This window comes from Gobio gobio (genome assembly GCF_949357685.1).
Source record: "Gobio gobio genome assembly, chromosome: 8".
Lineage (NCBI taxonomy): Eukaryota > Metazoa > Chordata > Actinopteri > Cypriniformes > Gobionidae > Gobio > Gobio gobio.
The window spans coordinates 11,112,440-11,124,473 of NC_137114.1; the positions used below are offsets into that span (position 1 = coordinate 11,112,440).

The 12,034-nt window shown below is 38.5% G+C and overlaps 1 protein-coding gene across 2 annotated transcripts in view; it reads left to right on the plus strand.

Annotated features, from left to right (window-relative positions):
* Positions 1-12,034, plus strand: part of dock10 (dedicator of cytokinesis 10) — a 162,029-nt gene that overhangs the window by 82,314 nt on the left and 67,681 nt on the right. For both annotated transcript variants that reach the window (XM_079823032.1, XM_079823033.1), the window contains exons 4-8: positions 1,290-1,372; positions 6,263-6,335; positions 8,736-8,873; positions 9,157-9,291; positions 9,377-9,563. In XM_079823032.1, coding sequence (XP_079679158.1) covers positions 1,290-1,372; positions 6,263-6,335; positions 8,736-8,873; positions 9,157-9,291; positions 9,377-9,563 — 616 coding nt within the window. The remainder of the gene's footprint in view (positions 1-1,289; positions 1,373-6,262; positions 6,336-8,735; positions 8,874-9,156; positions 9,292-9,376; positions 9,564-12,034) is intronic.

Sequence of the window (12,034 nt, forward strand, 5' to 3'; positions counted from 1 at the left end):
AAACAACCCCTATTTAACACTTCCATGGATACTACAGAGTGGGAGGGGGTAGAAGGAAGGAGATGTTTGGCCTCTGCAACCCAAGAACAACCCTGGCCTGACCAGCTGCCATGTACGCTCTGCCTTTCAAACGTGATTGCATATGCAGCGAGAGATGGCTGGTCAGCGTCTCTTCAACAGGTAGCATCGACTAAAGCATTGAGTGCTGGCCGAATATGTCTTCTAAGATCTTTCCACCTCAGCGTGCAGATTTGGAAGAAACGGAAGGCTTGTATAAGAGAGATGGATAAAAATTGCCCGTTGAAACTGCTACAAGCAATCTCACATCTTTCGCGCCTCCAGGGCAGATCCAATCTGTCTGTGACAAAGGACATAACCTCTAGCAACTAATCATGCAGGCAGGCAGTGAGGGCTCAGAGACATTTTCGTTGTCTACAGCCATTTCCTGCTCTTCTTGGCTTGAAACTAGACGCGCACTCGCTGGCTATACCTTTCTCGATTTCCTCAGCAAGCTCCACCTGTGAGCCCCACGATCTCAGTTTCCTCCTCGCCTCCTCTGCAGCAGGTCCTGATCCTCGGGGGCACAGACAATTGTCCCAAATTCCTTGAAAAAAGGATGGATGAGGTGGATGACGTGTACTTCAGGCGCCCTTTTATACTCTGGTCACACCAGTATCACCGGCCAATGATATTGTCATGTTTTGACATGTGCTTCAGACACCGGTCACACTGGAGGCGTTCCCCATAGGACGCAGTGCGAGTTCGAAAGGAAAATATTTTTTTTTTTATCATTTACTCACTCTTATGCTGTTTTAAAACCCATCAGACTTAAAGCCACAATATGTAATTTTGCGCAACACACGAACACGGTCCGTAATTTCTCTGGATTTGAACATTCTTGTAAATATTTGTGATGATGATGTAAGTACACAAGCCAACAAAATATATAACATTGTTCTAGTGGTTTTTGGATATTTTAATCCAAACATCTTACATATTGTGCTTTTAAATTAATTTTTAGAAGTGAATGCATGAATGTCCGCGCAACCAAAGAATTCATGTTTGAGCTCCGGCGTTTAACCTAAAGCTTATTTGACCTCAAATATTTTTTAAATGCTAGTGGTCATTCACTTAACTTTAAATTACTTAATTATACACTTAACATTCTGTAGGGCTTTTTGAATTGAAGGCAAAATCTAGAACTGAATGACTGAATGAATGCTTTTTTGTCCTTTAGCTCTTACAGTAGGAACCTCTGCATGTATATAACAGTTTTTTTTCCCCTATAGGCTTGTCAATACTTCAACTCCCAGCTGCATGTGATCCAGTATAAATATGAAGAGTATGCAGGGGACTACCGCATGCTGCCCAGGTACAATTACTACTCCACCGAACCTTCTAACGGCATCATTTTCTTGCACTCAAACCATTGCCTTGAAATTATAGAAGCCCATTTCCACCACAGCCCAGTAAGAAAGGTTATTCTGTAAGTCATAATAATGAGAAACTTTGGTTACACTTTATGGTAAGGTGATGTTGTTACAGTGTAATTACACAAATAAGTACCTAGTAATAACTATTAACTACATGTACTTACTATAGGGTTTAGGATTTAGGATTAGGGTTTGGTTTAGGGTTAAAGGGTTAACCTGTAATTATACATAATATTCTGTTATTACTATAGTAAGTACATGTAACATTGTCATCTTAAAAGTGTTACTGAAACTAATAATGACTTAAAATCGTATAATGAGAATCTTTAACATCTGATCATAATGACAAACTTGACCCAATGTTGGCAAACTCAGATCTGGGTCTGAAATGGAATCCAAAATCACACACACACATGCAACAGTAATAGGCTAATAAAAAGGTGAATATTTATTCGTAAGCAAGAACAACCAAAAATGGACAAACATAGAGTAAAACCAAAATTTGTTTGTGATTGAGGAAAAAGTGCAGAAAATACAGCTGACACAGTTGCATTTTAAACTTTGCATTTATAATTTAGTAATGTTTAAGAAATATTTGACCAGCTATTTCACCAAGATAAACAAAGATTGGAAGCAAGTAATAAATACAGAAAGCTGGGAATAAATGATGATACAGTGAATGGACAGGATTTTACCCTCTCCGTTTAATGCGTTTATAATCACTCACTTGTAAGAACTCTCAAGCGCCAATCCAGCTTGTTTAGTTTCTACTCATCAGTCACTCACCATTCTAGTGATTATGGATGTGAGAGAAAACACTCCAGGTTTAAAAGAACGGCTCCTCGCTGAAGTCAGTTTCAAAGTTCCCTCTTATGGGATTCAAATCGTTTTCTTCTATTTTCCACATATATTCCTGTCATAAATCTTGTAAACAGGAGCCGGTTTGTTTCAGGTGCTGCTTTTTCAGTTTCAGTTCCCGCTACACAAAGTCACTGGTCCTCGCTGAAGTTCTCTATCCTCTCCGCTTTGGTTAGTTTTCTTCTATTTGCCACGCATGATATTCCTGTCACGAGCAAACGCAAACACGGACGTGCGAAGACTTACTCGTACCCAAACTCCTATATACACTGTGAAAGACCCGTTCAACGCCATTATGCTATTGCTTCAAATGGACCAGCCCATAATATATTGTGTACTATAGTACAAACAATGACAGAAATCAACACATGAAGTCTTACGTCCTGAGAACTAGAGGAGAAAGGCTCATTCCCGTAAAGCTGGAATCATCATGAAGCAGTTAAGCAAAAAGACTCAAGAACAAATATCCAGTTAGGGGCAGAGGGAAACACAGACCGGGGATCAGGCAATATGTGACCCTGAACCACAAAACCAGTCATGCGTAAATTTGTGTCAATAGCAATTAGCTAACAATACATTGTATGGGCCAAAATTATAGATTTTTCTTTTATGCCAAAAAGCATTAGGATATTAAGTAAAGATCATGTTCCATGAATATATTTAGTAATTTCCTACCGTAATATATATAAACATGTATTATTAGTTGTAATATGCATTGCTAAGGACTTTATCTGGACAACTTTAAAAGAGATTTTCTCAATATTTAGATTTTTTTGCACCTTCCGATTCCAGATGTTCAAATATTTGTATCTCTGCCAAATATTGTCCTAACAAACCATACATGAAGCTTATTTATAGCTTTCAGATGATGTGTAAATCTCAATTAAAAACATTGACCCTTATGACTGGTTTTGTGGTCCAGGCTCACAGATCAGCAACAGGTGGACAGGCAAGGGGACAGGGTCATACTCAGAGCAGGCAGACTTTAATATGCAAGAGAACTGTTAGCTTTATGTGGGGAGAAGACACAGACAGAAAGATAAAGACAGAACTGGACTGATCAGCCAAGAGAATTGGCCTTAGTTGTTTTATTAGCTTGGACAAGATTGGACCAGACATTGCCCAGTGGTGATTTGTGGATCCTTTGTGACGTCCTTCAGAAGCCTGTCGCCCCGTTCACATGCCAGCCAAACACAGATCCCATCCATTTTCAATGGAGAGATGGTGACTTACAGGCCAATCGAGAGACAACAAATATTTCACTTCATGCAAATGAAGCGCAACTTTAGGGAGCAACAACTCAGTGGAGCTCACACGTCACCGTCTCGAGTGCAGGCAAGACAGGACAGAGAATTTCTGGAGCGATTTCACTGATCTATGATTTATCTGGAACCACATATGGATATAATAATTGAATGATGTGTGGAAAAGAAACTGACTGCAGTCTTTGGGCCCTATCATACACCCGGCGCAATGCGACGCCAGACGCGACGCAAGTGTTTTTTGCTAGTTCTGTTCCCAGATTTGCCCATTTGTTCCCCATTGGGTGTCTGGTCTGAAAACCAGGTGTGTTCAGGAGCATTGTTGGCGTGTTGCTTTTTTGAGGAACTGAAAACGACTGCGCCATTGACCAACAAAAACCTGCTCTAAAGTCAATAGTGCCGTTTTTTTCAGCCTGGTCTCATTGCGAAAATGTACCTCTGGCAAAGTTTTTGCAAACCCCAAAATACGTACCAATATGTACATATCACTGCAGTTTCAAAGTGAAATGTCCACTGGGTGGCGCCAAAAGCTTCGTTTTTTTCCGGAACAGATGAGCGTCAATCTGACGTTTTGTGACATTGTTTTTTTAACGTACACCTACACTAAACCCTAAACCTACCCGATAGTGTTAACAAAAGCAAATGTGACAAAAATACAATAGTAACCATGTCTTTTTAGCTTGTGTGAACTCATCTTTGAGCTCTTTTATCATGACTTGTCTTTCACGGGATTCGTACCTGAGCTTTCATTATTACAAGTACAAATCTGTACCAGCTGAGCTACTGAGCAAGCTTGTTATATAAAAAAAGCCAAGCATATGGAGCAGGTTAAGTGACGCAAACTCCAAAATGTATTCATTTACATGGTACAAAAAAAACGATAAAAAGTGCTTGCTGTTTTACTGCCTCTAGTGTTCATTTCACTTTGAAACTGCAGAGATATGTTCATATTGGTACGTATTTTGGAGGTTTGCAAAAACGTTGCCAGAGGTACATTTTCGCAATGAGACCAGGTTGTTTTTTTTTGTGTTATTGAAAGGGCGTGATGGTAAGATGAGCCTATTATAGGCAGGTGCACAACGCGTATACACTCTCTTATTACACACACAGGGATGCGCAGCAGCACACACACAAATATTTAAATATTAATATTAAAATGATTCCTCTCTGGAGAAGCATTCAGTCTTTATGCTAGCAAATTCCTCCATGTAAATAGTGAATCCACCATGGTGCGAGTGCAAAAAGGGAATGGGAGATGAGACTCTGATTGGTTTATTGCACGTTACGGCCAAAACACACCCATGACTCATTAAGAGACGAGGTACAACACTTTCAGACCATGCGCCTGGTGCGTCGACAGTTTTTTCCTGTTGTTAAACCAGCAAAAGTGGATTCGGACACGGCCTAAGTGCACCTGCGCCATGAGCTTCAGAACGTTAAAATAGGGCCCTTAGTGAGTTTGATTATTGATAGTTCTTGTTGATCATGTGACGCAACACAGTTCATTTTTAAAACAGTTTCGTCTGCATAGTGTTTTTTATTAAGGACAAGAAAACTGATTATTTGCCCAATTTGAATTATGTTTTTTGGCAGTATGAGTGAGTTTAAATTGTATATAGATACATTTATCTGGTTAAATATATAGTTTATATGACAATATTTTCCAAAAGCAGTTACTTTTTATGGAGTATTTTAGCAAAAATATAAATATTTCTAGTCAAATTAGATTGATATCTTAGTTTTACCAGCAATCAATATCATCTGTGATCAAATTTTCTAACAAAATGTCTACCAATAACACTAGAGCAACAACACTAGGAGCGAGAAACGCAATGCAGCGCCAAATTCGCTGGCCAGAGAGTGATGTAGGGCGAAAGAAAAATGTGTGTGCTGTGTGTTTGTGCTGCAATAAACTGCCAGAGTGTCTCTACCACCCAGGACAGACACAAAGAGCTTCAGTTTACAAGAGCACTCAACCAGGCAGCAGAAAGGACACCCGTATGTGGGGTCCTGTCAGAATAAAGCTTACTGAAAGGGGTGATAAACTCACATGATGTGGAAAATACTACCTCTTTGAGGAGAGGAGGATGGATTTATTGGTGCACTAATGTGTGTGTGTGTGTGTGTGTGTGTGTGTGTGTGTGTGTGTGTGTGTGTGTGTGTGTGTGTGTGTGTGTGTGTGTGTGTGTGTGTGTGTGTGTGTGTGTGTGTGTGTGTGTGTGTGTGTACTTGTTTAACCTACATCGTGGGGACCAGTCAGCAGACTTCCCATGAGGGAAATGGATTAATAAACTTACTAAGTGATGCTTATTTGAAAATGTAAAAATGCTTGTGTGTGTGGTCCCCATGAGGAAAACAGCTTATAAATCATACTAAGTGCAGTTTTTTGTAAAAATGCAGAACGTTTTGTGTGAATGGGTATGGTTCAGGGTTAGGGGAGAGGCTATACAGTTTGTACAGTACAAAAACCATTATGTCTATGGAAAGTCTCCATAACACATGAAAACACAACATCAGAAGGTAATAATATATATCATGAACGGTTGTACAAGTCCTTTTCTCCGCTATTAATAATATATACATTAACTTTATTATTAAAAACATAATCAGCAGCACCACAAAAAAGCCGGTGGAAGTGAAGACGGTCTCTTTCCTGCTCTTCTTGTCCCAATCCTGGTGGATGACAGTCTGTTCTTCTCCTCCCCACAGGAAGCTGTATAAAGCAGAGAAGTTGCCCTCACACTCCTTTGAGATCGACCATGAAGATGTGGACAAAGATGAGGTCAGTACGGCCCCAGCATACAAAACATACCTTATGCTGGTGAGCAGTAATGCTGGATTTTTCAGCAGGGTAGCTTATTGATTCAGTTATTTGTAGGTAGATATCCACTTCATCAAGCGCTGTTTGTTCTCTGTGTTCTTGAGTATCTCAATACTGTCAGTGGAGTAAGACCAAGAGAGGGGATGTTGGTCCTCTTTTTGGCTGATTGTCACATTCTGAATCATCTGCAGAGGCTTAGATGTGCTGGCCAGAAAACTTCACCATTGCAGTTCTCCAGTATTAAAGGGATAGTTCACCCAAAAACGAAAATTTGACATTTATCTGCTTACCCCCAAGGCATCCAAGATGTAGGTGTCTTAGTTTCTGCAGTAGAACACAAATGAAGATTTTTAACTCAACCGTTGCTGTGTGTCACTCATATAATGCTTGTCAATGGGGTCGAATTCTATTAGAGTAAAAAAAACATGCACAGACAACTTCAAATTAAACCCTGCGGCTCGTGACGACACATTGATGTCTTAAGACACAAAACAATCGGTTTTTGAGAGAAACCCAACGGTATTTATGCAATTATATCACCTCATATCAGACGAACGCTTCAGCTCTGCAGACTGCCATCACTTCCTGTGAGTGAGGTCAAAATTCCGGCCGGGTCATAGATATGTATACATAGACACCTCATTCGAGCGATCCACGCAGGCACTAATGAGGTGTCTATGTATATATCTATGACCCGGCCGGAATTTTGACCTCACTCACAGGAAGTGATGGCAGTCTGCAGAGCTGAAGCGTTCGTCTGATATGAGGTGATATAATTGCATAAATACCGTTGGGTTTCTCTCAAAAACCGATTGTTTTGTGTCTTAAGACATCAATGTGTCGTCACGAGCCGCAGGGTTTAATTTGAAGTTGTCTGTCCATGTTTTTTTTTACTCTTATAGAATTTGACCCCATTGACAAGCATTATATGAGTGACACACAGCAACGGTTGAGTTAAAAATCTTCATTTGTGTTCTACTGAAGAAACGAAGACACCTACATCTTGGATGCCTTGGGGGTAAGCAGATAAATGTCAAATTTTCGTTTTTGGGTGAACTCTCCCTTTAAAATGACTGCGCACAATATTAAAATGTAGGGGAGCGCGGGGCACAACCTAACGCGGGGTTAGTTGTAACGCGCATGTTTTAACCCTTTCCACACATGCCAGAATGATGAAACTTAGTGTATTTACTAGTTGCCATATCAACATTATTTAGAGAAAAAATTGCTCCAAAATTAAAAAATCTCTGGAAGATATCACTGAACATGTATTTAACCATAGCAAAAGTAAATTTCTTACCTAAGTTAAGTTTTCATCTCTGTTTTTTGTGTTTATTTAAAATAAGACAAATCCGATATTATTGTAATCTTATATCTGTAATTTAACAGTTGAGATGGTTCTTTAATGCTGATCTAACAGCAGAAGACACGAGCCGGGGTTAAATCCCATTTGCGCAGATGGGGTGTGTGTTCACACTGCGTTACAATGAGCCCCTATAATAGAACTACGCTATTATATTCTATACTTTTATGAATTATTTTGAGAAACCATGAGAAAAGGGTGAATAATGACTGAGAGTTAATGTTCAGAAATTATTAATTATTATTATGTTTTGAACTATGCTGTATAGCTATATTTAGCGATGTGTTTGTAGTCAAACTCAAAAATGCTTATATTTTTAATGATTAAAAAATGCCATTATTTTATTTTAAAAAGTTAATAATTATATTTTGTTGACAAAATATTTTAGTTTGTCTATATTTTTTTGATTATATCAGAGAACATTTTAAGCTGTTATTTGGTCATGTTACATTGTGCCCCACCACATGTTACAATGTACCCCACCTACGGGGCATGTTGTCACATTTCACTTCCATTCTTTCGGGGTAAATCAAGAAAAAAGTATACACTGTATTAATGAAACAAAACCACATCATTGTACTAGACATGTGTGCAATTAATGTGGGAAAAAATAAATACCCCAAGTGGATTTACACAAACTGAGAAAGTCAAAAAGCGAGTTTGTGCCCCGCTCTCCCCTACTCCCAAGTTCCTTGCTGTGTTGATTGGCGTTAGTGTTGTTGAACCCCTTTAGCAGGAATTCGGGCTGAAGGTGATGTTCTTCATCCAAACAGAAATGTCTGAAAGGCAGGAAGAGATACAAACTGAGATGGTGGGGTCATTGGGTTGGAACGACTAAAGCTGTGTGTCATCTGCTGACCATGTGCCTTTATGAATGTGCCTATTGTAGATGATGTGTGGAGAAAATGAAAGTCAGAATAGTAATAATAAAGAATGAGCAGGTGTGTCAAAGTTTGACGTGACTCCTGATTCTTGTCTTTATATCACTTTTTTTGCAGGACACAACCTCTTTGTCGTCATCTAAAGGAGGAGGTGGTGCAGGTAGTGGAGGTGCTGGAGGGATCGGCGTTTTTAAGTCCGGCTGGCTCTATAAAGGGAACTTTAACAGCACTGTCAACAACAGCATCACTGTTCGGGTAAGAGAGTTTGCCAGCAGCTTTTTTTCGGACTCCATCTCAGATGTCATAAGGGCCATTATTACACTTCTCATCAAATTGTCAATGATGTGAAATTGTCTCAAAAAACTATGTGCTAAAACACATTGACTGGTCATTTTTGAATGTGTGATCATTTTATGTCAGAGCTGTATACTATACAATTCAAATGCTTCTATTGAGGGAATACATTTTTTCATTACAAATTCTACATTATCACTGAAACTATTTGCTGATTGCCTGTTACTTGCTTGTGCTTTCACAGTCCTTCAAGCGAAGATATTTTCAGTTGACTCAGCTAACTGACAACTCTTACATCATGAACTTCTATAAAGATGAGAAAATATCAAAGGAACCTAAAGGCTGTATTTTTCTGGACTCGTGCACCGGGGTGGTTCAGGTTGGTGCAAATACATTTTTAAAGCAGTTCAGCGTTCAATGACTAATGAGTAATATTTAGGTTTATTTCATTTGGGTTCATGCAGAATAACCGCCTGAGGAAACACGCGTTTGAGTTGAAAATGAACGAAGTGACGTATTTTGTCCTGGCTGCCGAGAACGAGCAAGACATGGACGATTGGATCAACACTCTAACACGCATCCTGCAGATCAGTCCTCCAGAGGGCCCGGTTCTGGATCGCAAGAGTGTGGACCTGAGCGACAGTAAGCACGGTGGGTAAAGTATAGAAAGAGCAAATCAAATCGCTCCATTGTCCTCATATACACAAGTGCAACAGTTAGTGAAAGAGCTGTCTATTGGACTGTACATACAGTGCCCTACAAAAGTTTCAAAACATCCTATGAAAGGTGAGATTTTGGTCAATATTAGGAGATGGGGGGGGGATCCTTATCATTTTGTGATGGCTTTGCATTGATAAGATACGGCACAATCTATGAAAACAACAATTTTTAATCAATAAAATGATCAATTCAAAACTTAAAAATCTTTTACGTTAAAGGGTTAGTTCACCCAAAAATGAAAATTCTGTCATTAATGACTTCCCCTCATGTCGTTCGACACCCGTCAGACCTCCGTTCATCTTCCGACACAAATGAAGATATTTTAGTGTAAATCTGATGGCTCTGAAAGGCCTCCATTGGCACAATGGCACGGTTCACTCTCAAGACCCTTAAAAGGCACTAAAGACGTCGTTACAAAGTCCATCTCACTACAGTGGTTCTACAATAACTTTATGAATCGGCGAGAATAGTTTTTGTGCGCAAAAAAACCCTAAAAACCGACTTATATAGTGATGACGATTTCAAAACACGGCCTCATGAAGCTTCGAAGCGTTATGAATCAGTGAGTCGAATGATTCGGATCGCGTGTCAAACTGCTGAAATTTGGCGATCCAAACCGCTGAATCGACTCACTGATTCATAACGCTTCGAAGCTTCATGATGCCTTGTTTTGAAATCGTCATCACTATATAAGTCGTTATTTAGGGTTTTTTTGCACACAAAAACTATTCTCGCCGATTCATAAAGTTATATAAATGTAAGGAATTATTATTATTATTATTATTACTCCGCTCTGATTGGTCAGACGGCTCAGTCTGTTGTGATTGGTCTGCCGCTTATACAGCTCATCAGAAACAAAATGTTCTTCTAAAAATGTTCCCCTTCAGGTTGTTGTTTACTCCTCCTTTTGCTGTGAAATCTTTACTGATTTACTAAGTAAACATAATAACTTTTATATGGTTAGTAATATTTCAAGATGAACACTTACTGGACTGGAAATGAAGGTTTACTTGATTATCCATACATATTTTGTTTAGAAAACTTTTGAGGAATGTTTATTAGCACATCTCTCAGACATTATTTTATTGCATTGCATTATATGTTTAGCCCCACACAATAAAAAATACAGAGCTTTGGTCATAAAACTAAGCATTTAAATACCATCTTAATTTTATTGGCCGATATAGAGTGACAAGTGATATTTATATGCATTTTATGTCATTCCTAATCTGATTTATATCACAAGCTTTCATCTTACTTTTTGGCCTTATAAATATCATCAACTGCTCCAAATTTGATACTTTTGGATTTATTGTTTTAATGAACAACAGTGTCAGATTTGTGGGGGGCATCTTTGAATCTGCGTGAATCATGGAAGTGACCGATTAATATAAAGAGTATAGATAAAACTGATTTCCGAAGAATTGCAGAGTAGCACTCAGCTGCATTGCATCGCTTGTTTTTTTTCTCTCTTATACTCTCCAATACTGTATCTTCCTTTAGCTAAAAATATTTCTCATGTAAGTATTTTTTCCATGATAGACACTCAATGCACAGCATCCTTTGGAAGTCTCAGATAATGTAGCCCTGATTATATGAATATTTAGAAGATAATAAAGGCAACAGAGTATTCTGTTCTCCTACACATTGTTTTAATCACATAAAAGCTAAATGCAGTTTGATAGGTTGGAATAAAGTAATCTTTTTTCCTCTCTTTTGTGGTGTGTGCTGTAGTGCGCAGCAAAGTAGGATTTTCCTGAACGTTTTTTTTGGCAAACTGTGCCATTTTGCCACCTGCCGCACCTCCCATTGAAAATTTACTGCGGTTACTGTGTAAAATGTTCTTAAAATGGCTCTAATTCTCACAAATTCTTCAGCTGACAAGCCCCCTCTAATTTACACAATGTTATTTTGGAAAATTCTCATACTTTAAATTCTTTAGCTGGTACCCTGAGGTAAAAGAATTGAAGGAACTTCGGTAACACTTTACAATAGAGGTGCACTATTAACTCATGCTGAACTAATGCACAGATAATCATGTGTTAATGTATGACTCATGAAGAACTAAACCATTCATTAATGATTACTGCATCAGCAACTAATAAAGAGTCTATATGATTAATAGATTTAGTAATTTATGAATAGCTATTAATTAAATGTCATGTATTAATTCCTTAATAACATATTGTATTAACTAATAGTGTAAATGTATGTGTTTATTAGGCGGTAAATAATGGCGCAAACACCAGTAAATCATCTTGCATGATTCATTTCAATACTCTCCTCCCATGAATTTTGCTGAAAGGGAAACTCCTACAAATGCATATACAATAAAGTCAGCTGCAAAAATAACTGTCCACATCATTTCAGCACTAATTTATAACTGCGTGTCTTTAGTGAAT